The sequence below is a fragment of the Telmatherina bonti genome, assembly GCF_933228915.1.
Source record: "Telmatherina bonti genome assembly, chromosome: 14".
In the NCBI taxonomy this organism is placed as follows: domain Eukaryota; kingdom Metazoa; phylum Chordata; class Actinopteri; order Atheriniformes; family Telmatherinidae; genus Telmatherina; species Telmatherina bonti.
This window is the reverse complement of record NC_136612.1, coordinates 37422169-37445691: the sequence shown is the minus strand read 5'-3', so window position 1 is coordinate 37445691 and position 23523 is coordinate 37422169. Positions and strand designations below refer to the sequence as shown.

Here is a 23523-nt window from a genome sequence, read left to right as displayed (position 1 = left end):
CGCTCACATTGCAGATGAATCAGAAAAACAGCCAATCAGAGGAGTCACCATTCAGTTAAAGGGAAATTCTTCTGTTCACAGATCAGATTTAACACATGAAACTGTGTGATTTTGTCATGAAGAGCCTAAATATCCTGTTACAACTGGTTCTTTGCCAACTTGTCTGGTTTGTGTCAACATAACTGGTTCATTCCACGAGTTTGGAGCCTATTTTATCCCGAAGCCCAAACAGGATTATTAAGGCAATACATTAGCATTGATCATATTAGCAATATATTAACATTAATCATTTTAGCAATATATTATCATTGACCATATTAGCAATATATTATTAACCAGATCAGCAAAATATTAGCATTAGGCAGATCATTTCTGTTTGCCTGAACTATATTTACTACTACTTTAGCCAAAGACACAAGGCTCTAGCAGCTATGTTAGCTAAAATATGATAATGTTAGCATGACCTTACTGTGGTCTTTCATATTCAGAGAATTGATTCTAAGATTATTTTGACAGGATAGGGTTTGCTGCTATTTTAACTTGAATACAGAAATATTTGATACTACATTACGTTTTCAGCTGCTTATTAGCTTTAGCAATACTATTTTAGCTTCAACATTAGCATAAAACATAAAATAAACTTCAATGTCAGTATTAACCACTAAACTGAAGCAAAATAAAGTAAATAAATTTATTAGTCTTCGCAGATTGATGTTACTAATTTTGTCCAAAAAGGTAACTTTAATCCTAACATTGTTGTTAGCTGCTATGTCAGCTTAGGATAGATTTTTTTCTGTAAATGATTCACAAGAATGAGTTACATGACTTCACCAAAAAAGATCAAAGCACATTCAACTCATATTAGCTTTAATGTGGTAATGTTAGGACAAACAAGCTAATATCAGCTGCTATATCACAGTTAACCTGGTCGCTGACAGTTACTTTAAGGCAAAATGGTAGCCTTATACATGTAGCATTAGCTGCAGTGTTAGGCTTCACCAAATCAGTTCAGTTTAATTCAAACAACTTTATTTATCCCTGAAGGGCAATTCAATATGCAATCTACCAGATGGTTAACATAAATACAGTTATAAACAAAGGGACAGTGGCGATCAATAACCATGTAGGGATAAAAGCACACAGGCTTAGCATAAGAACGCTGCTATATTAACTCACTCATCTTTATTTATAGAGCTCTTTAAAATGTAGGATCAGTAAATTTGGGACGAAATATAAAACAATAACAGCAGAATAAAATAAAATAAAATAAAATAAAATAAAATAAAATAAAACAAGCAGCCTCTCACTCTGATTTAAAAGCCAGAGAGAAAAGATGTGTTTTAAGAGAGGATTCAGGTCAGGTGGTCTGTCTGATGTTTAACGGCAGCTCTTTCCAAACCTTAGGAGAAACAACGGAAAAAGCGCGGCCACCTCTCCACATCTTCTTTGTCTTTGAGACAATGAACAGCAGTTGATCTGCTTAGCATTAGCATTAGCTGCTAAGTTGAAGTGCAATAATGTTAGCAACTGTGTTAATCTTCCTGAACTCGTGTCGGCGACTGTTGCAGTGTATGTTGTGTGTAGTTTCAGAGTGTATTATGTGTAGTGTATTAGTGTGCACTGTGCGCACAGTGCATGTGTTACCTTGGGGAAGCTGTTGCTGCGTTCTCCCTCTTCCTGCAGCAGTTCCCTGTAGGTGTCCAGGTACCTGAACGCCACATTCAGCACGGCCTGCTTCCTCTCTGCTGCACTCATCCCTGCCTCCATCTCTCCATCCCTCTCTCCTCCTCTTCTTCCTCCCTCTCTCGTCGTCTCCTCCCGCTGCCTCCCCCCCTCCTCCTCATCCAGAGAGAATCTGGGAAAAGTCGTGTTAAGGAGGAAACTCTTCTGCTTCACCTCCGTAACCATGACGACAGTAAAGATCACATTAACAATCAGTTTATAGAGGATGATGTCATCATGATAAACAAAAAGCATCTGCAGTAAACTGGGAGCAGATGTGGGAAAAATCACCAGTCTGTGGCTCAGAGCTGCAGCTGTGATACGCCGCCATGATGACCCACATAATACAACACACACACCAACACACCAACACACAGACCAGCACACCAACACACACACCAACACACCAACACACACACCAACACGTCAACACACACACCAGCACACCAACACACCAACACACAGACCAGCACACACGCCAACACACACACCAACACACCAACACACACACCAACACGCCAACACACACACCAGCACACACACCAACACACACACCAACACACAGACCAGCACACCAACACACACACCAACACACCAACACACACACCAACACGTCAACACACACACCAGCACACCAACACACCAACACACAGACCAGCACACACGCCAACACACACACCAACACACCAACACACACACCAACACGCCAACACACACACCAGCACACACACCAACACACACACCAACACACAGACCAGCACACACGCCAACACACACACCAACACACCAACACACACACCAGCACACACGCCAACACACACACCAACATGCCAACACACACACCAACACGCCAACACACACACCAACACACCAACACACACACACCAACACGCCAACACACACACCAACACACACACCAACACACACACCAATACGCCAACACACACACACCAATACGCCAACACACACACACCAACACAGCAACACACACACCAACACACCAACACGCCAACACACACACCAACACACACACCAATACGCCAACACACACACACCAACACAGCAACACACACACCAACACGCACGCCAACACACACCAACACAGCAACACACACGCCAACACACACACCAACACACACACCAACACGCCAACACACACACCAATACGCCAACACACACACAACAACACAGCAACACACACACCAACACACACACCAACACACCCGCCAACGCTAACGAACGCACCAACACACAAAGCTGCCTCGGTCTCTGGACTCACACTGTCTGATTGGCTGAGGAGTGTCTGTCCTCTCTTTGGGGAGATTGTGGAGAGTTCAGACTACGTTTCCCATGATGCCTTGTGAGCTCTACATGAAAGGAAGAAGGATTCTCCTCCTGCAGCGATCAGGGACTGCCGTCTCACTGTCCAGACCTGGACCTGGATCTGGGCCTGGTCCTAGGTCCCGGTTAGGCTCCAGGTCCTGATCCAGACCAGTCTTTGGGTGTGGTTGTGTGAACACAGAAGAGGAAGATGAGGATTTGTTTTCGTCCACCCACATCCCTCTCTGCTCTTCCTGTCTTTGTCTGGGGGTGGGGGATGGAGGAGACATCTTTTACCCATGATGCTCCAGATGGTTTGTACTTGTGTCTGGACTGCAGCAGACCAGTTCTCCTGTTCCACCATCAGGATGTGGTTCAGTGTGGTCCTGCTGGACCAGTCCTCCTGTTCCACCATCAGGATGTGGTTCAGTGTGGTCCTGCTGGACCAGTCCTCCTGTTCCACCATCAGGATGTGGTTCAGTGTGGTCCTGCTGGACCAGTCCTCCTGTTCCACCATCAGGATGTGGTTCAGCGTGGTCCTGCTGGACCAGTTCTCCTGTTCCACCATCAGGATGTGGTTCAGTGTGGTCCTGCTGGACCAGTCCTCCTGTTCCACCATCAGGATGTGGTTCAGTGTGGTCCTGCTGGACCAGTCCTCCTGTTCCACCATCAGGATGTGGTTCAGTGTGGTCCTGCTGGACCAGTCCTCCTGTTCCACCATCAGGATGTGGTTCAGTGTGGTCCTGCTGGACCAGTCCTCCTGTTCCACCATCAGGATGTGGTTCAGTGTGGTCCTGCTGGACCAGTTCTCCTGTTCCACCATCAGGATGTGGTTCAGCAGGACCAGTCCTCCTGTTCCACCATCAGGATGTGGTTCAGCAGGACCAGTCCTCCTGTTCCACCATCAGGATGTGGTTCAGTGTGGTCCTGCTGGACCAGTCCTCCTGTTCCACCATCAGGATGTGGTTCAGCAGGACCAGTCCTCCTGTTCCACCATCAGGATGTGGTTCAGTGTGGTCCTGCTGGACCAGTCCTCCTGTTCCACCATCAGGATGTGGTTCAGTGTGGTCCTGCTGGACCAGTCCTCCTGTTCCACCATCAGGATGTGGTTCAGCAGGACCAGTTCTCCTGTTCCACCATCAGGATGTGGTTCAGTGTGGTCCTGCTGGACCAGTCCTCCTGTTCCACCATCAGGATGTGGTTCAGCGTGGTCCTACTGGACCAGTTCTCCTGTTCCCCCATCAGGATGTGGTTCAGTGTGGTCCTGCTGGACCAGTCCTCCTGTTCCACCATCAGGATGTGGTTCAGCAGGACCAGTCCTCCTGTTCCACCATCAGGATGTGGTTCAGTGTGGTCCTGCTGGACCAGTCCTCCTGTTCCACCATCAGGATGTGGTTCAGTGTGGTCCTGCTGGACCAGTCCTCCTGTTCCACCATCAGGATGTGGTCCAGCATGGTCCTGCAGGACACGCCGTCCATGCTGTCCACAAACTATTCCACATCTTCATCCAGGTTTCCACTCAGAACATTTTAAATGAGCTTTGGTCCAGAGAAGACGGCGTGTTTCTGGATCCTCTTCACATATGATGGAGCTTTAACCTGCATGTGTGGATTTCAGCCTGAACTGGGTTCACACTGGTTTCTGGGAGCTTCCTGAGTCCATGCACTGGTTTCCAGTAGAGAATCCAGAAGATCACCAGCATCCTGCCTTGTCCAAGAATACAGAGATTTCTTCTGATTCTAATCCATTTAAAATGCCCCGCTCCTGAACTGTTGCATCTGACAAAGCTTTAACAAGCATCTTCACTCTGCCTCTTCCCTGAGATCTCTCCAGACAGTCAAAGTCAGTCTAATGTTTACTTGTGTATCATCTCTTTCCCTCTTTCTTTTATCCTCTTTTGCTGATTATGTCCTCTTGGTTTGTGTTTTGGATGAATCAGTCATGATGACATTCAAGACAGCAGGTATGTAGATGTCTAGTTGCTAGAACGTGACGTGCAGCTATAAAACCAAATGCTATCATAAAGTGATGCTCCGGGAGGAAAAAAGGATGCCGCGGGGCAACAGAAGCTCTACAAATGTACGTAATGAACTTTTCTTTACCATCTAAATGAGTCAGGAGTAAAAGCAAAGCTCCCTGAAGACCCCAACATCACCAGCATTGTCCCAACATACAGAGATTCCTTCTGATTCTTTGATGACTTTCCACACTGCAGATGATGGATCTTTAAAATTTAAGGAATATTTTTCTAATTTTTAGATCTAGTTTATCTAAGACTGGAGAAGTTGTCCATATTTCCATCCCAGTCATGTTGACCTGAAACCAGTTGAACCAGTTACTTATCAGATGTAATTTCCAGCCTTTTGTTGCACCGGTTCCAACTTTGAACTAATGTGTTACTGCAAACAGATTCACAATCAGTCCAACAGTTTAAAATACCTTTTTATAGATCAGAGTTTTGGTTTCTGAACTTCTTCTCAGACAGACAGACAGACGGACAGACGGACAGACGGACGGACAGACGGGTAGACAGGAGAGGGCAAAGAGAAGTGTCAGCCTGCAGGCAAAAAGCAGGGAAAAACTAACCCAAACCAAAAACCTGATCAGATTTAATCCAGTTCACGCCCCAAATGTTAAACACAAACACATGCATGTTTGTCAGAGTGCACGTACGAGAGTGTGCACGCGTGCGCACACACACACACACACACACACACACGGCCCATAACAGGGTGCTGTGGGTGATTACCGAGTGAAGGATACTGCTGCAGCAGGACTTGCTGGAGCCTGTCGGCCGTCAGGAAGATGGGATGTGTCAACATGAAGTCATCCAGCAGAGTTTCTGCACAGATACACAAACACACAGAGGTAAGATGTACAGACTGCACCTGAATGCACCATCCACACCATGAACCTACAGCTGGAGGTGGGATTTCCACAAACCCACCTGCATTTAGAGGTTAAAGAAGACAACAATCAGGACATGAAACTCGACAGAACTGACATTTAAAGACTGAAAGACTCAAATGAAATCTTATTTGCAAAGTAAATGTGCAGCGTTCTGCCTTCCACCAGGAGACCTGACGAGGAATCTGATCTGTGTGCTTCAGAGCAGAAGCAGAGATAAATCAGGTGCTGATTACATGTTGGCCCAGCGGGCTGCAGACCCCCGCTCGGCCCAAACCGGCCATCACTGCTCTGTGAGAGAGGCCTGCTGCAGTGGGCGTGTCCTACCGGGCCCGCCTCTCTGCAGGCGGTTACCATGGAGACACCACACTGGCGACAGCGAGAGGAGGAGGGGGGAAAGGTGGGAGCGATACAAGGCAGAGGCATGTGTCAGCAATTCCAGGATCAGACTGATATCACTGATCAGGGATCAATACGTTGTAGTTTGGCTGCAGTAAAGAGCGGAGGTTCAAGTCCTGAGGAGAGGAAACGCCAATGAGTAGAGCCGATTTATCACAAACTGAACCTGTCATTCATTCCCCATTACTTCCTGTTCTTCCAGTTTCTCTCTGGAACCAGCTCCCAGTTTGGCTTCAGGAAGCAGAACCCCTTCAGAGCAGCTTCATGAGATCCAGTTCTGGACTGGGACCCTTACTGGGCCTCCATTTGTTCAGCATATGCACACTTCCACCCGTTCAGATCAGGGAAACAAATCAAATATCTGATCTTATGCTGACAATATTATATTACATATTACTGTCTCACAGCAACATTAGCCGTTTTCACAGCAACATTAGCCAGTTTCAGAGCAACATTAGCTGTTTTCACTGCAACATTAACCGTTTTCGATGCATCATTAGCTGTTTTCACAGCAACATTAGCTGGTTTCACAGCAACATTAGCTATTTGCACATTAGCTATGTTGTTAGCAGGCAATGGGGGGAGACTGTTGTCTAAGCGTAAGCAGCCAGTGGGGGTAGACTGTTGTCTAAGCATTAGCAGCTAATGGGGGGGGGGGGACTGTTTAAGCGTTAGCAACTAATGGGGGAAGACTGTTGTCTATGCGTTAGCAGCCAATGGGGGAAGACTGTTGTCTAAGCGTTAGCAGCCAATGGGGGAAGACTGTTGTCTAAGCGTTAGCAGCTAATGAGGGGAGACTGTTGTCTTAGCGTTAGCAGCCAATGGGGGGAGACTGTTGTCTAAGCGTTAGCAGCCAATGGGGGGAGACTGTTGTCTAAGCATTAGTAGGCAATGGGGGGAGACTGTTGTCTTAGCGTTAGCAGCCAATGGGGGAAGACTGTTGTCTAAGCGTTAGCAGCCAATGGGGGAAGACTGTTGTCTAAGCGTTAGCAGCTAACGAGGGGAGACTGTTGTCTAAGCGTTAGCAGCCAATGGGGGGAGACTGTTGTCTAAGCATTAGTAGGCAATGGGGGGAGACTGTTGTCTTAGCGTTAGCAGCTAATGGGGGGAGATTGTTGTCTAAGCGTTAGCAGCCAATGGGGGGAGACTGTTGTCTAAGCGTTAGCAGCCAATGGGGGGAGACTGTTGTCTAAGCATTAGTAGGCAGTGGGGGGAGACTGTTGTCTTAGCATTAGCAGCCAATGGGGGAAGACTGTTGTCTAAGCGTTAGCAGCTAACGAGGGGAGACTGTTGTCTAAGCGTTAGCAGCCAATGGGGGGGAGACTGTTGTCTAAGCGTTAGCAGCCAATGGGGGGAGACTGTTGTCTAAGCATTAGTAGGCAATGGGGGGAGACTGTTGTCTAAGCGTTAGCAGCTAATGGGGGGAGATTGTTGTCTAAGCGTTAGCAGCCAATGGGGGGGAGACTGTTGTCTAAGCGTTAGCAGCTAATGGGGGGGAGACTGTTGTCTAAGCGTTAGTAGGCAGTGGGGGGAGACTGTTGTCTTAGCATTAGAAGCTAATGGGGGGGAGACTGTTGTCTAAGCGTTAGCAGCTAATGGGGGGAGACTGTTGTCTTAGCGTTAGCAGCCAATGGGGGGAGACTGTTGTCTAAGCGTTAGTAGGCAGTGGGGGGAGACTGTTGTCTTAGCATTAGAAGCTAATGGGGGGGAGACTGTTGTCTAAGCTTTAGCAGCTAACGGGGGGGAGACTGTTGTCTAAGCGTTAGTAGGCAATGGGGGGAGACTGTTGTCTTAGCATTAGAAGCTAATGGGGGGGAGACTGTTGTCTAAGCGTTAGCAGCTAATGAGGGGAGACTGTTGTCTAAGCGTTAGCAGCCAATGGGGGAAGACTGTTGTCTAAGCGTTAGCAGCTAATGAGGGGAGACTGTTGTCTAAGCGTTAGCAGCCAATGGGGGGAGACTGTTGTCTAAGCGTTAGCAGCCAATGGGGGGAGACTGTTGTCTAAGCATTAGTAGGCAATGGGGGGAGACTGTTGTCTTAGCGTTAGCAGCTAATGGGGGGAGATTGTTGTCTAAGCGTTAGCAGCCAATGGGGGGGAGACTGTTGTCTAAGCTTTAGCAGCTAATGGGGGGGGGGGGGGGGGAGACTGTTGTCTAAGCGTTAGTAGGCAGTGGGGGGAGACTGTTGTCTTAGCATTAGAAGCTAATGGGGGGGAGACTGTTGTCTAAGCGTTAGCAGCTAATGGGGGGAGACTGTTGTCTTAGCGTTAGCAGCTAATGGGGGGAGACTGTTGTCTAAGCGTTAGTAGGCAGTGGGGGGAGACTGTTGTCTTAGCATTAGAAGCTAATGGGGGGGAGACTGTTGTCTAAGCGTTAGTAGGCAGTGGGGGGAGACTGTTGTCTTAGCATTAGAAGCTAATGGGGGGGAGACTGTTGTCTAAGCGTTAGTAGGCAATGGGGGGAGACTGTTGTCTTAGCATTAGAAGCTAATGGGGGGAGACTGTTGTCTAAGCGTTAGCAGCCAATAGGGGGAGACTGTTGTCTAAGCGTTAGTAGGCAATGGGGGGAGACTGTTGTCTTAGCATTAGAAGCTAATGGGGGGAGACTGTTGTCTAAGCGTTAGCAGCTAATGAGGGGAGACTGTTGTCTAAGCGTTAGCAGCTAATGAGGGGAGACTGTTGTCTAAGCGTTAGCAGCCAATAGGGGGAGACTGTTGTCTAAGCGTTAGCAGCTAATGAGGGGAGACTGTTGTCTAAGCTTTAGCAGCCAATAGGGGGAGACTGTTGTCTAAGCGTTAGTAGGCAATGGGGGGAGACTGTTGTCTTAGCATTAGAAGCTAATGGGGGGAGACTTTTGTCTAAGCGTTAGCAGCTAATGAGGGGAGACTGTTGTCTAAGCGTTAGCAGCTAATGAGGGGAGACTGTTGTCTAAGCGTTAGCAGCCAATAGGGGGAGACTGTTGTCTAAGCATTAGCAGCCAATAGGGGGAGACTGTTGTCTTAGCGTTAGCAGCTAATGGGGGGGAGACTGTTGTCTAAGCGTTAGTAGGCAATGGGGGGAGACTGTTGTCTTAGCGTTAGCAGCCAATAGGGGGAGACTGTTGTCTTAGCGTTAGCAGGTAATGGGGGGGGAGACTGTTGTCTAAGCGTTAGTAGGCAATGGGGGGAGACTGTTGTCTTAGCATTAGAAGCTAATGGGGGGGAGACTGTTGTCTAAGCGTTAGTAGGCAATGGGGGGAGACTGTTGTCTTAGCGTTAGAAGCTAATGGGGGGGAGACTGTTGCCTAAGCGTTAGCAGCTAATGAGGGGAGACTGTTGTCTAAGCGTTAGCAGCTAATGAGGGGAGACTGTTGTCTTAGTGTTAATTTTCACAAGAAAAACAAACGCCAGACCAAACAATCAGTGAGTTAAGAAATCATTTAAAAAGAGAGATTGGTTTAAGTGGAGATAAACATGGTGTAACAAGTTCATCTTTGTAGCTGCTGGAAAGCCGGATCTTGCATCCGGGTCAAACAAACAAAAAACTTGACTATCAGCCACTAAACAGCTGTAGCTTGTTATTATTTTAATTTTTTTATTACTATGATTATTGTGATCATTATATGATCTGATGTTTTCTGCTTGGTGGCGTTACTATTCATGCAAACATAGTGTTTTATTTCATTTCCAGTTCAACTAATGGTACTGGTGCTACTGGTTTTGGTCTACATGTGGACTTGAACAACCTGAACATAACATGTTTATCCATCATTTTGCTCTGAACCTGCCTGCTATTTCTGCTCTTATCGAGCATGGTGAACTTCAGTGTCTCTGCAGAAAGAAATTTTTGTTTTGTTTTTCATCTGGGAGCTTTTAGAGCTGATGGACGCTGGACATCGCAGCATCATCGGGGTGTTTAATGCAGGAACGAAGCGGTTCCAGTTGCTTTGAAACGTCTACTGCATGTTTTGCAGCTGAAACCTTTCATTTCAGCTTCTGTGCTAGTTTTCCTCCCACCTCTTCTGCTCTCTTCCTCTCTCCGCCTCCCACTCCTCTTCTCCAAATGTCTTTCTGAGGGCCGGTTGCTATGTGAACAAGCACTAGGAGCCTCTTATGTATTGACATGGTACATGTATGTTGATAGCACACGCAAACCCCTGCAACATCGTCACATGCAGGGAGCCGAACCGGATCAACGTGATGCTTTGTGCGAGGTGGAGGAAGACAAGGAGGCGGAGGAGGAAGGTAAAAAGCGAGAGAAGAAGAGAATCTTCCTCCCACTCATCCACCAGCCTCCCTGTTTCCAGTTCCTTCTGCAGAACATGAGCTGGAACGTGGACTCTGCTGGTCTGGTCCACAGATCCCGTTAAAGCCAGAGTTTTAGTTCCCACAGAAACTCAACGTTTGAAACATCTGGAAGCTTTTCAGGCATTTTCTGGAAACTTTCAGGGATTTCTTCAAAGTTTTTTAGTCGTTTATAAAAGAGCTGCAAAAAACAGATGAAGGTGGGCGGCCATCGTCCAGTCATGTGACCACCGTGCACACGCACACACACACACACGCAACATCCAAACTCTTCTGGCACAAAATGCATCCAGGTAGGAAAACTAAGAAAATCTGTCAGAGGAGTTTCTGTAAGTTCAACTCTTCATCTCAGACGCTGCAGCAGAGAGATTTTAACCCTTTCAGGTGAAGGCATCGGGCTTGTAGGCCTTCAGCCCGTCCGGGAGGAGGCGTCACGGTGCGGCACACTGCGTGTCGTCCGTCATGTGACCACCTGACCAGAAAGCGTGGTGGGAGTGTGAAGCTGGAGCTCACTGACTGTGGACCTGCCTCTGCTGATGCCAGAACTTCGTCCTGATTGGCTGAACATGTGCTGCTGGTAATAAATTAATTTTGGTGTTATTAGCAGGTTATAAAATGGTTTCAAGCGGCCTTGGTTTTTCATTTTGCAATGAGCTGATCTGATTGGCTGCTTCAGCACAGCAAAACGTCCCGCAGCCTGCAAGTTATTCAAGTCAGACACACAGAACTGGAGCTTCTGTCAGCGCAGCACATAAACCTTCATTTCATCATCGGGATTTACTTCATTGATCGCGTCCACACGAAGGCAAATGTTGCAAGACTTTCCGTCCTTATAGTCGTCACGTCAAGAAACTCGTCCGGCTACGTTGTGTTGGTCTTTTTAACATGGGAGTCTATGGGGATTCGCTGTTTTGGAGCCCCTAGTGGATGAAGGGGGAACTGCAGTTTCTGGCACTTCTGCACAGGCTTCACTTTTAACCGCCGGAGGTTGCCGCTTCATCCATCCCCACCCGCCCTGCTTCTTTAGGATCCTTCCATTGGGGTACCGCTCTAACCGATCCGATCCCATCTGATCGATCAAACCCAATCTGACCGAACTGGGCCGATCTGATCGAACCAATCCAATCAAACCCAATCTGATCGAACTGGGCCGATCTGATCGAACCAATCCAATCAAACCCAATCTGATCGAACTGGGCCGATCTGATCGAACCAATCCAATCAAACCCAATCTGATCGAACTGGGCCGATCTGATCGAACCAATCCAATCAAACCCAATCTGACCGAACTGGGCCGATCTGATCGAACCAATCCAATCAAACCCAATCTGATCGAACTGGGCCGATCTGATCGAACCAATCCAATCAAACCCAATCTGATCGAACTGGGCCGATCTGATCGAACCAATCCAATCAAACCCAATCTGATCGAACTGGGCCGATCTGATCGAACCAATCCAATCAAACCCAATCTGATCGAACTGGGCCGATCTGATCGAACCAATCCAATCAAACCCAATCTGATCGAACTGGGCCGATCTGATCGAACCAATCCAATCAAACCCAATCTGATCGAACTGGGCCGATCTGATCGAACCAATCCAATCAAACCCAATCTGACCGAACTGGGCCGATCTGATCGAACCAATCCAATCAAACCCAATCTGATCGAACTGGGCCGATCTGATCGAACCAATCCAATCAAACCCAATCTGATCGAACTGGGCCGATCTGATCGAACCAATCCAATCAAACCCAATCTGATCGAACTGACCCGACCTGTTTGAGGGGATGTTGTTAAGCACCGTTGATCCGAGGAGGTTTGGTTACTTTAAGGAACGTTGTGCTGCGATGAAGCTGAGGCATCCATCTCCATCCAGTTCATTCCCCTTCCCAGTTTCCCAGAGACTTGAATAATCGCGGACCGGCATCAGGTTTAGCTGCATGTGGTCCAGTTAGTGTTGGAGTTGATGACTGGAGAAGAGAAAAAGGCAAAACCGAAAGCGTAGCGAGTATCGACAGAAGGAAGCAGTTTCGACTGAACTCAGACTTCAGACTTGTAGAAAAATGCATCACATGGAGGAAGCAGCAGACTGAGATGACTGCAGCAGCTCCTCACATCCAGAAAAACTTCCAAACACGACGCCTGACAGTTTAAATTCATGGTTTTTCTCTATTTTTATCCGTTTTCGTCTCCACTGGACGTTAAACCCTCCAAAATGTATAATTACACCAGTAAAAAGAGACTTAATCAGAGATTTGGAGCGCCAACGACCACAAACCCAGTTTTTCTCACCAATGACTCACAGCCCAAACACACACACACACACACACACACACACACTGGTTTTTCTATCATTTCAGGGACCAGGCAGGAAATAATGCCGTATTGAGACCCAATTCAGATCCTAACCTGAACCATTCAACCACATCTGTACCTTCAAGCTTTTACAATCAAAGCTACACAGAAGGTCCCCACAACCAGCAGCTTGTTCAGGAGAGAGAGCTGCTATTCATCCAGATTCACAGCGTGACGCAGCCTCACCTCAACACATGTCCCAACACGCCTGTGTTTGTTACGCAAGCTGCCGTTCCATGAAGCTGCCAGGAAACGTATCGTCTTTGTGGGTTTCCTGGGAAGCAGCGGCGTGCGACAAACAACCTTGTTTTCCTGCCATTACAAACAACTGTACATGAAGCCAAGTCCTCCAACATGCAGAAAAACCTCCAGTTTTTCGACCATTTAACCCTCAAGCCTCGATCAGATCTCCCCAGAGACAAAGTCGCCCACCATCAGCAACGCTACCGTGTAGCGCTGTGGGTAAATGGTGACGTAGTTTAACCTTCAGGTGATCTACAGGTGTATTCTGTCAGATCACTGGTTTGTTTTCATGATCTGAGCTAAAGGGGGGCGTGTAGATGCTGAACATGCTAGGAGGTCTAACATGGAGCCTTGGAGAACTCCACGTTCTATTCTATTCTATGCTATTCTACTTTATTCTATTCTACGGTCTTCTGCTGACACTTTCCTCCAAAGTGACTTCCATGTGAGAGTGAGAACAACACAAGCAGGAAATCAAACAGTAGGAACGTCATAGATCAGTACTGGTCAGACTGGTGCGAGCCCAGTTGGACGCAGGTGTTGCCAGGTAGTGCTGGAGGAAGTGCAGGACCAATCAGGACCAATCAGGACCAATCAGAACCAATCAGGACCAATAAGAACCAATCAGGACTAATCAGGACCAGGATTATGGACTTGATGAGTCCGGTTTGCAGAGGTTTACAGACAAACAACAACATGTAAGCATCGTCTGCGTGAAGCGCTGCGTGTTTCTGCTGAGTCATCGGAGCGCTGATGCAGGTGTGTGAGACACTCCCGACCCGGCAGGTAAAACCAGACAGGTGAGAATCCAGCGTCCAACCGTCCCCAGTCCTGCTGGGAGGAAACTAGATCTCTGCTGGGCTCAGAACCACCTGGATCACACCCACAACCATAAAACCGTATTAAAGACCCCTCTGCATCCAGACCCTGGTCCTGCTACCTGATCTCAGAACCAAGACCCAGTTCTTCACATCCTCCCAGCAGGTTTATGGGTCAGAGAACTGGTTTCAACAGTTAGAACCCGGATCAACCGCACTGGTTCTGGGTCCAGTTCAGCACTTGGTACAAACTGGTTCAGAACCAGGACACGTTGATGTGACTTCTACTCGTCCAGAACCAGAAAATAAAAATGATTTTATTCATTCCAGTAAAATCATCATCAGAAAATAACCTCGTTAAATTTAAATCATCAATATTTTATTAGAAATTTTAGATTTTCCAACTTTTCAGAAATTCTCAGAAAATTATTTTAGAAAATGAAGAATTTTTTTTAGAATATTTTAATTTGAAAAGTTTTTTTGTTTAAAGACGTTTAATAAAATTTATTTTAGTTTTCTGGAAGGAAACCTCATACACACACACACACCCAGACACACACACACACGCACACAAACACACACACGCACCCATACACAAGCACACACACACACAAACACACACACACACGCACACACACACACATGCACACACACAAACACACACACACACGCACACAAACACACGCACACACACACAAACACACACGCACACACCCAGACACACACGCACACACACACACACGCACACAAACACACATGCACACACACACACAAACACACACACGCACACACATGCACACAAACACACACGCACACACACACACACATGCACACAAACACACACGCGCACACACACACAAACACGCACACACACACACACACACAAACACACCCAGACACACACACACAAACACACCCAGACACACACACACACACACACACGCAAACACACATACACACACCCAGACACGCACACACACACACACATGAAGCCACGCAGCAGAACATTCCTGCAGGAAAACACACATGAACACACTTTATGTGTGATGATGATGATGATGATGATGATGATGATGATGATGGTGATGATGGTGATGATGGTTATGTAACGGCTGCAGCACAGCTGAGCCGACAGTCTGTCACACGGACCAGAACATGAAGACCAGGACCCGGACCCGGACTCTGGACCAGGACCCGGACTCGGACCAGGACTCGGACTCTGGACCAGGACCCGGACTCGGACTCGGACTCTGGACCAGTACCAGGACTCAGACTCTGGACCAGGACCCGGACTCGGACCCGGACCCTGGACCAGGACCAGGACCCGGACTCGGACTCTGGACCAGGACTCGGACTCTGGACCAGGACCCGGACTCGGACCCGGACCCTGGACCAGGACCAGGACCCGGACTCGGACTCTGGACCAGGACTCGGACTCTGGACCAGGACCCGGACCCAGACCCGGACCCTGGACCAGGACCAGGACCAGGACCCGGACTCTGGACCAGGACCCGGACCCGGACCCTGGACCAGGACCAGGACCCGGACTCGGACTCGGACTCGGACTCTGGACCAGGACCAGGACTCGGACTCTGGACCAGGACCAGGACCAGGACCAGGACCCGGACTCTGGACCAGGACCCAGACTCGGACCCGGACCCTGGACCAGGACCAGGACTCGGACTCGGACTCGGACTCTGGACCCGGACCAGGACCCGGACTCTGGACCAGGACCCGGACTCGGACTCGGACTCTGGACCAGGGCCCGGACCCGGACTCTGTACCCGGACTCTGGACCAGGACCCGGACCCTGGACCAGGACCCGGACTCGGACCAGGACCCGGACTCTGGACCAGGACCCGGACTCTGGACCAGGACTCTGGACCAGGACCCGGACTCGGACCAGGACCCGGACTCTGGACCAGGACCCGGACCCGGACCCGGACCCGGACTCTGGACCCGGACCAGGACCCGGACTCTGGGCCAGGACCCGGACTCTGGACCAGGACCCGGACCCGGACCCGGACTCTGGACCCGGACCAGGACCCGGACTCTGGACCCGGACCCGGACTCTGGACCAGGGCCCGGACCCGGACTCGGACTCTGGACCCGGACTCTGGGCCAGGACCCGGACTCTGGACCAGGACCCGGACCCGGACCCGGACTCGGACTCTGGACCAGGGCCCGGACCCGGACTCGGACTCTGGACCCGGACTCTGGGCCAGGACCCGGACTCTGGACCCGGACCCGGATCAGGCGGCAGGTTTTCAGTCTCTAAGTCCAGCAGCGTTGACCCCTGCAGGTGTAAAACCTGAAAGACTGATTTCTGTTGGTATTTGGACCAGAGCTGAAACGTACGAGTTTCCAGGAGGTCTTTGAAGGCAACGGTTAAAACTTCAGCGTGAAACCGACTCAGTCCATCATCTTACCTGCACAGGGTCCGAACCGTCTCCCCGCCACGCTGTCCAGCACGGCGAGCGTCAGGTTGTTTGGCGTGTCGGGATGAAGAGGCGTCCCTCCTCCCCCTCCTCCTCCTCCTCCTCCTCCTCCTCCTCCTCCTCCTCCTCCGCAGGTCTCGGTGATGAGGCTGGCTTCAGAACTCTGCTCATCGCTGGACAGGGACGGACTCCGGACGTCACCTCCCCCGGAACCGGAACCGGAGCTGTTGGCGCTGTTGGGCACCGAGACCAGGCCGGTCCCAGCAGCTGAAGGCCATGAGGGGGGGTCCTCGCTGTCAGGGCTGGAGGGGGGGGGGGGATCGGTTTAACGTCAGTCTGCTTGATGAGATCAGAACCAGGTTTTTAAACACGTCTGGTAAATGTTCTGTCAGGTTTCCGGTGCATCAGGACGGTCCGCTGGACTCGGTCCGGTCCGGATTGGGGGGGGGGGGGGGGGGGAGACTAACGTTTGACTAAACTCTTCTACGTCACGTGTACCTGCGGTGTTCTGTCGTCACTTCCTGTCTGTCCCACCTGAAATGGACCGAGTCCACCAGCCCCAACGAAACAGGTGTGAAGGCTTGCCCTCAAGGCTCTGCAGGACCTCTGAGACCGCTGGTCCGGCTCCGCTGGTACTTCAGGACTCATCACGGATCGGTTCGGCTGACACCGGGTCTGGGTGGGAATCAGCAGCCGGTCGGCTCCAACTGTCCCGTCTGGACGGAGAACTGTGGACCCAGAGCTGCAGGACTGTCAGGAACTGCTGGAAACCAGTCCAGGAGGCTGGAAACCGGTCTGGAAACCGGTCCAGGAGGCTGGAAACCGGTCTGGAAACCGGTCCAGGAGGCTGGAAACCGGTCTGGAAACCGGTCCAGGAGGCTGGAAACCGGTCTGGAAACCGGTCCAGGAGGCTGGAAACCGGTCTGGAAACCGGTCCAGGAGGCTGGAAACCGGTCTGGAAACCGATCCAGGAGGCTGGAAACCAGTCCAGGAGGCTGGAAACCGGTCTGGAAACCGGTCCAGGAGGCTGGAAACCGGTCTGGAAACCGATCCAGGAGGCTGGAAACCGGTCTGGAAACCGATCCAGGAGGCTGGAAACCAGTCCAGGAGGCTGGAAACCGGTCTGGAAACCGATCCAGGAGGCTGGAAACCGGTCTGGAAACCGATCCAGGAGGCTGGAAACCGGTCTGGAAACCGGTCCAGGAGGCTGGAAACCGGTCTGGAAACCGGTCCAGGAGGCTGGAAACCGGTCTGGAAACCGGTCCAGGAGGCTGGAAACCGGTCCAAGAGGCTGGAAACCAGTCCAAGAGGCTGGAAACCAGTCCAAGAGGCTGGAAACCGGTCCAAGAGGCTGGAAACCGGTCCAAGAGGCTGGAAACCGGTCCAGGAGGCTGGAAACCGGTCCAGGAGGCTGGAACCCAGTCTGGAAACCGATCCAAGAGGCTGGAAACCAGTCCAAGAGGCTGGAAACCGGTCCAAGAGGCTGGAAACCGGTCCAAGAGGCTGGAAACCGGTCCAGGAGGCTGGAAACCGGTCCAGGAGGCTGGAAACCGGTCCAGGAGGCTGGAACCCAGTCTGGAAACCGATCCAAGAGGCTGGAAACCGGTCCAAGAGGCTGGAAACCGGTCCAAGAGGCTGGAAACCGGTCCAGGAGGCTGGAAACCGGTCCAGGAGGCTGGAAACCGGTCCAAGAGGCTGGAAACCGGTCCAAGAGGCTGGAAACCGGTCCAAGAGGCTGGAAACCGGTCCAAGAGGCTGGAAACCGGTCCAGGAGGCTGGAAACCGGTCCAAGAGGCTGGAAACCAGTCCAGGAGGCTGGAAACCAGTCTGGAAACCGGTCCAAGAGGCTGGAAACCGGTCCAGGAGGCTGGAAACCGGTCCAGGAGGCTGGAAACCGGTCCAAGAGGCTGGAAACCGGTTCAGGAGGCTGGAAACCGGTTCAGGAGGCTGGAAACCGGTCTGGAAACCGGTCCAGGAGGCTGGAAACCGGTCCAGGAGGCTGGAAACCGGTCCAAGAGGCTGGAAACCGGTCCAGGAGGCTGGAAACCGGTCCAAGAGGCTGGAAACCGGTCCAGGAGGCTGGAAACCGGTCCAAGAGGCTGGAAACCGGTCCAGGAGGCTGGAAACCGGTCCAAGAGGCTGGAAACCGGTCCAGGAGGCTGGAAACCGGTCCAAGAGGCTGGAAACCGGTCCAAGAGGCTGGAAACCGGTCCAGGAGGCTGGAAACCGGTCCAAGAGGCTGGAAACCGGTCCAGGAGGCTGGAAACCGGTCCAAGAGGCTGGAAACCGGTCTGGAAACCGGTCCAGGAGGCTGGAAACCGGTCCAAGAGGCTGGAAACCGGTCCAAGAGGCTGGACACCGGTCCAAGAGGCTGGACACCGGTCCAGGACGCTGGAAACCGGTCCAAGAGGCTGGAAACTGGTCCAGGAGGCTGGAAACCGGTCCAGGAGGCTGGAAACCGGTCCAGGAGACTAGAAACCGGTCCAAGAGGCTGGAAACCAGTCCAAGAGGCTGGAAACCGGTCCAAGAGGCTGGACACCAGTCCAAGAGGCTGGAAACCGGTCCAAGAGGCTGGACACCAGTCCAAGAGGCTGGAAACCGGTCCAAGAGGCTGGACACCAGTCCAGGAACTGCTGGAAACCAGTGCAGGAGGCTGGAAACCAGTAAGCAGCTGGAAACCAGTAAGTAACTGGAAACCAGTAAGGAACTGGATTCTGAGCTCTGCCTGCACCCAGAATCCAATCATGAAGCCTGATCGGTCCAGGTGGTCTAACAAACCCGGTACCCGCGTGGGTCTCGCGCCGTGCGTCACAGGTTTCCTCAGCCTCAAACACACACACGCGCGCGCGCGCGCCTCACCTGAACACCTCCCGAGCATGGCCGCTCTCCGGGGACGTCTCTCTGAAGAACGGGACGACCCGGGACAGGCTGGGCCTCCGGCGCGCCGCCCCGGTCCCCCCGCCGGCCTTGTCCGCCACGCCGCCGACGAAGCCCCCGGCCCGGGTCAGTGCGGTGGTCTGCTTCTTCAGGAACTTCTCCAGCGGCTTCATCCCCGCCGGCATGGTGGGACGCTGGGTGGACGGGGGTTGCGGGGCTCAGACGCTGGTGGGTGGGGGTGCTGGTGGAACTGGATGGTGCTGGAGGCAGCGGCTCCTACATCGGGTCTGCGCGTGCAGGTGCGCGCAGGTGCGAGCGGACCCTCCGAGGCTTTCCGGGCTCCTCTGGAAGCTCTAACCCATGTGTGGAGGTGGAGGTGGGGGGAGAGTCCTCCTCAGTCCTGCTGCTCCGCTCCAGCAGCCCGCGGCCGCTGCTCCCCGGCCTCGGCTCGCTCTCCTCCCGCCGCTGCGTGAACACGGAGCCCCGCACCGAGCGCACGCTGCGTGGGCGGCGAACCGGACCCCGCGGATCCTGAGAGCGTCTCTCCGTGTCCGGATCTGCCGCCGTGAAATGTCCGTGCGCGCGCTGAGCTCCTGCCTTCTTCCTGCTCGCTCACCTGAACGCAGAGCCGCGCGCGCTGCTCGGGAGCTTTCCGGGTCAGGTACTGCAGAGATCCGACGGTCCGTCCGCCTCGCGCTCCCCCCGGAACACCGCGGAGCGCTCCCCTCCCTCCTTCCCTGCGAAATTAGTGGGATGAGGAGCGACGGAGCACGCGCGCTCCCCCCGCCCGCACAGCGCGGATCTGCTGCAGTTGCACGCTCCCGTGTTAGGGACAGGCGCGCGCAGACGCGTTTTTTTGCAGTGGTGTAAAATTGATGGAAATGGAAATATCCCTGACGACAGCGAATATTCACGAGCTCACTCCAAGCACCGCGAGACTTCACAGCTGCGGTCTCTGCGAATCACACACACACACACACACACTGACAGGGCTGAGCGCGCGCTCCGGGCTCGTTCTGAGACCTGCAGGAGGCGTGAAGACAACATCTGCTGGATATGGATTCTCAATACAGTCACGTGACTATGTATTGATCTGTGCTGTAACATGATGCTGTAAACAGACCCTCCTCCTCCTGAATGTGATCCATCACCTGAGACCTCTTTGACATGCTGGGGGGGTTAGTTCCATCGGGGAGGGGAGACTTGGTCCTCAGGTCATCCAGCAGTGGAGTTCCCCAAAGCTCCGTCTACTTCCAGAACAGTTCCCATGTTGTCCTTTAGTCCTGCACCATCATCACCGGCACCTGTACACCAGGTGGACGGTCTCAGGTTGGATGTGTGGGACGGCGTCTACGGGTGGACGGTCTCAGGTTGGATGTGTGGGATGGCGTCTACGGGTGGACGGTCTCAGGTTGGATGTGTGGGACGGCGTCTACGGGTGGACGGTCTCAGGTTGGACGTGTGGGATGGCGTCTACGGGTGGACGGTCTCAGGTTGGACGCGTGGGACGGCGTTTACGGGTGGACGGTCTCAGGTTGGACGCGTGGGAAGGCGTCTACGGGTGGACGGTCTCAGGTTGGACGCGTGGGAAGGCGTCTACGGGTGGACGGTCTCAGGTTGGACGCGTGGGACGGCGTCTACGGGTGGACGGTCTCAGGTTGGACGCGTGGGACGGCGTCTACGGGTGGACGGTCTCAGGTTGGACGCGTGGGACGGCGTCTACGGGTGGACGGTCTCAGGTTGGACGCGTGGGACGGCGTCTACGGGTGGACGGTCTCAGGTTGGACGCGTGGGAAGGCGTCTACGGGTGGACGGTCTCAGGTTGGACGCGTGGGAAGGCGTCTACGGGTGGACGGTCTCAGGTTGGACGCGTGGGACGGCGTCTACGGGTGGACGGTCTCAGGTTGGACGCGTGGGACGGCGTCTACGGGTGGACGGTCTCAGGTTGGACGCGTGGGACGGCGTTTACGGGTGGACGGTCTCAGGTTGGACGCGTGGGACGGCGTCTACGGGTGGACGGTCTCAGGTTGGACGCGTGGGACGGCGTCTACAGGTGTCATTCTGTTGATTGACAGCTGTGTGTGCAGGAGGTAATGACATCACAGGAAGAGAAAGAAAACTCCTGCCTTCTGATTGGCTCAGCATCTGCAGTTTCTGCTCATTAGCCAATCGGATAACATCACTGATTACCTGCTAAACCTCAACACGGCTATCAATCACAGCTGGTTTCCATGGTTACCAACCACGCAACGTGGAAATGATGGAAGTTTTCTTCTTCTCCTGTTCTGCTCGCAGCAGGAAATAAAGTTGTGCATATTTGAACCAGAGGCAGCAGGACTGAAAGGGTTAAAGCAGAAATGAACAGGAAGCTCTTCAACAGTCTGCTTTGTGCTGAGCAGCTGCTGAATATTCATGAGGAGCAGAGAATCCTGATGCCCAATTAGAGCCCCTCCCCCCTCATAAATATTCATGTTAACGGACAGAAAAACAGCAGGTGCAGGTTGGGAACAAGAAAATCCATTCCTGTTCCAAAAGACGGGGGAAAGAATCTGGAAGAAAGACGACTAAGCAAAGCAGACAAGTTTCATTTTCCTAAAAACTGGTGTGTGTGTGTGTGAAAATTAAAATCAACTCATCAGATGGACGTCTGTCAGAGCTGCTGCTCTTCAGACAAACTTTGAAGATCCACCACTTACAGTGCACAATATCAGAAGGAATCCCTTCATTACATTTCTGGCGCTTCTGTTGCTCTGCAGCTTCCTTTTTTCCTCCCGGACCATCACTTCACAGCAGCATTTCACCCTACAATACATCATCACACTAGCAACTGGATATCAACACCAGTTTTATCAAGGTACATGACTGATTCATCAAAAACAAAAACCAAGAGGACAGAAGGCCAAAGAGAGACAGAGCAAAAGATGAGGCGAGAGTCAAAATCAGACTGACTTCTACTGCCTGAAGAGATCTCAGAGAAGATCAGGATCAAGATGACGCTAAATTAGCCGTTCCTCGGAGGAGGCAGTTCAGTAATAAAGCGTAAAACCAATTAGAATCAGAAGGAATCTCTGTGTGGTTGGGACAAGGCTGGAGGCTTTGTGGTGATGTGGCCAGACTTCATGTCTGTGGTCCACATTTCCTGCTGGGAGCTTCATGAAGAGGACAGTCAAACATTCATGAACTGCTGAGCTGCTAAAATCCTGGAATCAAGAGAAATGGACAAGCTTGAACCCTGACCCACAGGTCAACGCTAAAGTCCAGTTTGTTCCAGTTGAGATGGCTTCAAATTTATTTTTTTATTTTCACCTATAACCTAACAAAAATTCAGCTGACCTTTGACCTTGTTCATGAAAAGCGGGAACTTTCACGACCCGCGCTCGGGACTGCTGATGCCTTCACCTCTAGATCACACAATGGACTATTTACAAGCTTTGTTTTTAGTATTCATGGCAACAGAAGAGCTGTTTAGCAGCAGAAAACAAACTTTAGACACTTTCTTTCCAGTTTAAATCATTTAGAAATAGGGCTATTTTCCTCCGTTAGCTCCTTTCCTCGTTAGCTTGTTCCCCCGTTAGCTCCTTTCCTCCCATTAGCTCGTTCCCCCTGTTAGCTCCTTTCCAACTGTTAGATCCTTTCCAACTGTTAGCCCCTTTCCTCCCATTAGCTCCTTTCCCCTCCATTAGCTCGTTTCCTGTTTCCTTCCATTAGCTTGTTTCCCTGTTAGCTCCTTTCCTCCCGTTAGCTCCTTTTCTTCCATTAGCTTGTTTCCCCATTAGCTCATTTCTCTCCACTAGCTCGTTTCCCGTTAGCTCCTTTCCTCCCATTAGCTTGTTCCTCCGTTACGTCCTTTCCCTCCATTAACTTTGTTTCTCCGTTAGCTCCTTTCCTCCCATTAGCTTGTTTCCGTGTTAGCTCCTTTCCCCTCCATTAGCTTGTTTCCCCATTAGCGCCTTCCCTCCCTCCCGTGTCCTTTCCTACCTGTTAGCTCGTTCCCCTGTTAGGTCCTTTCCTCCCGTTAGCTTCTTTCCTACCGTTAGCTCCTTTTCTTTGTTGGCTTCTTTCCTACCGTTAACTCGTTCCCTTGTTAGCTCCTTTCCTCCCGTTAGCTCGTTCCCCCGTTAGCTCGTTAGCTTTCGCCACAGACACACAGGGACTCTGA

At 51.4% G+C, this 23523-nt stretch overlaps 1 protein-coding gene across 1 annotated transcript in view; it reads right to left on the bottom strand.

The window, feature by feature from the left end:
- rapgefl1 (Rap guanine nucleotide exchange factor (GEF)-like 1) overlaps positions 1 to 20094 on the bottom strand; it is a 32378-nt gene extending 12284 nt beyond the window's left edge. The window contains exons 1-4 of the mRNA XM_079253216.1: positions 19347 to 20094; positions 16479 to 16789; positions 5806 to 5884; positions 1645 to 1855 (exon numbers count right to left, since the gene is read on the bottom strand). Coding sequence (XP_079109342.1) covers positions 1645 to 1855; positions 5806 to 5884; positions 16479 to 16789; positions 19347 to 19549 — 804 coding nt within the window. The 5' untranslated portion in view covers positions 19550 to 20094. The remainder of the gene's footprint in view (positions 1 to 1644; positions 1856 to 5805; positions 5885 to 16478; positions 16790 to 19346) is intronic.
- Between the last annotated feature and the right edge of the window lie 3429 nt (positions 20095 to 23523).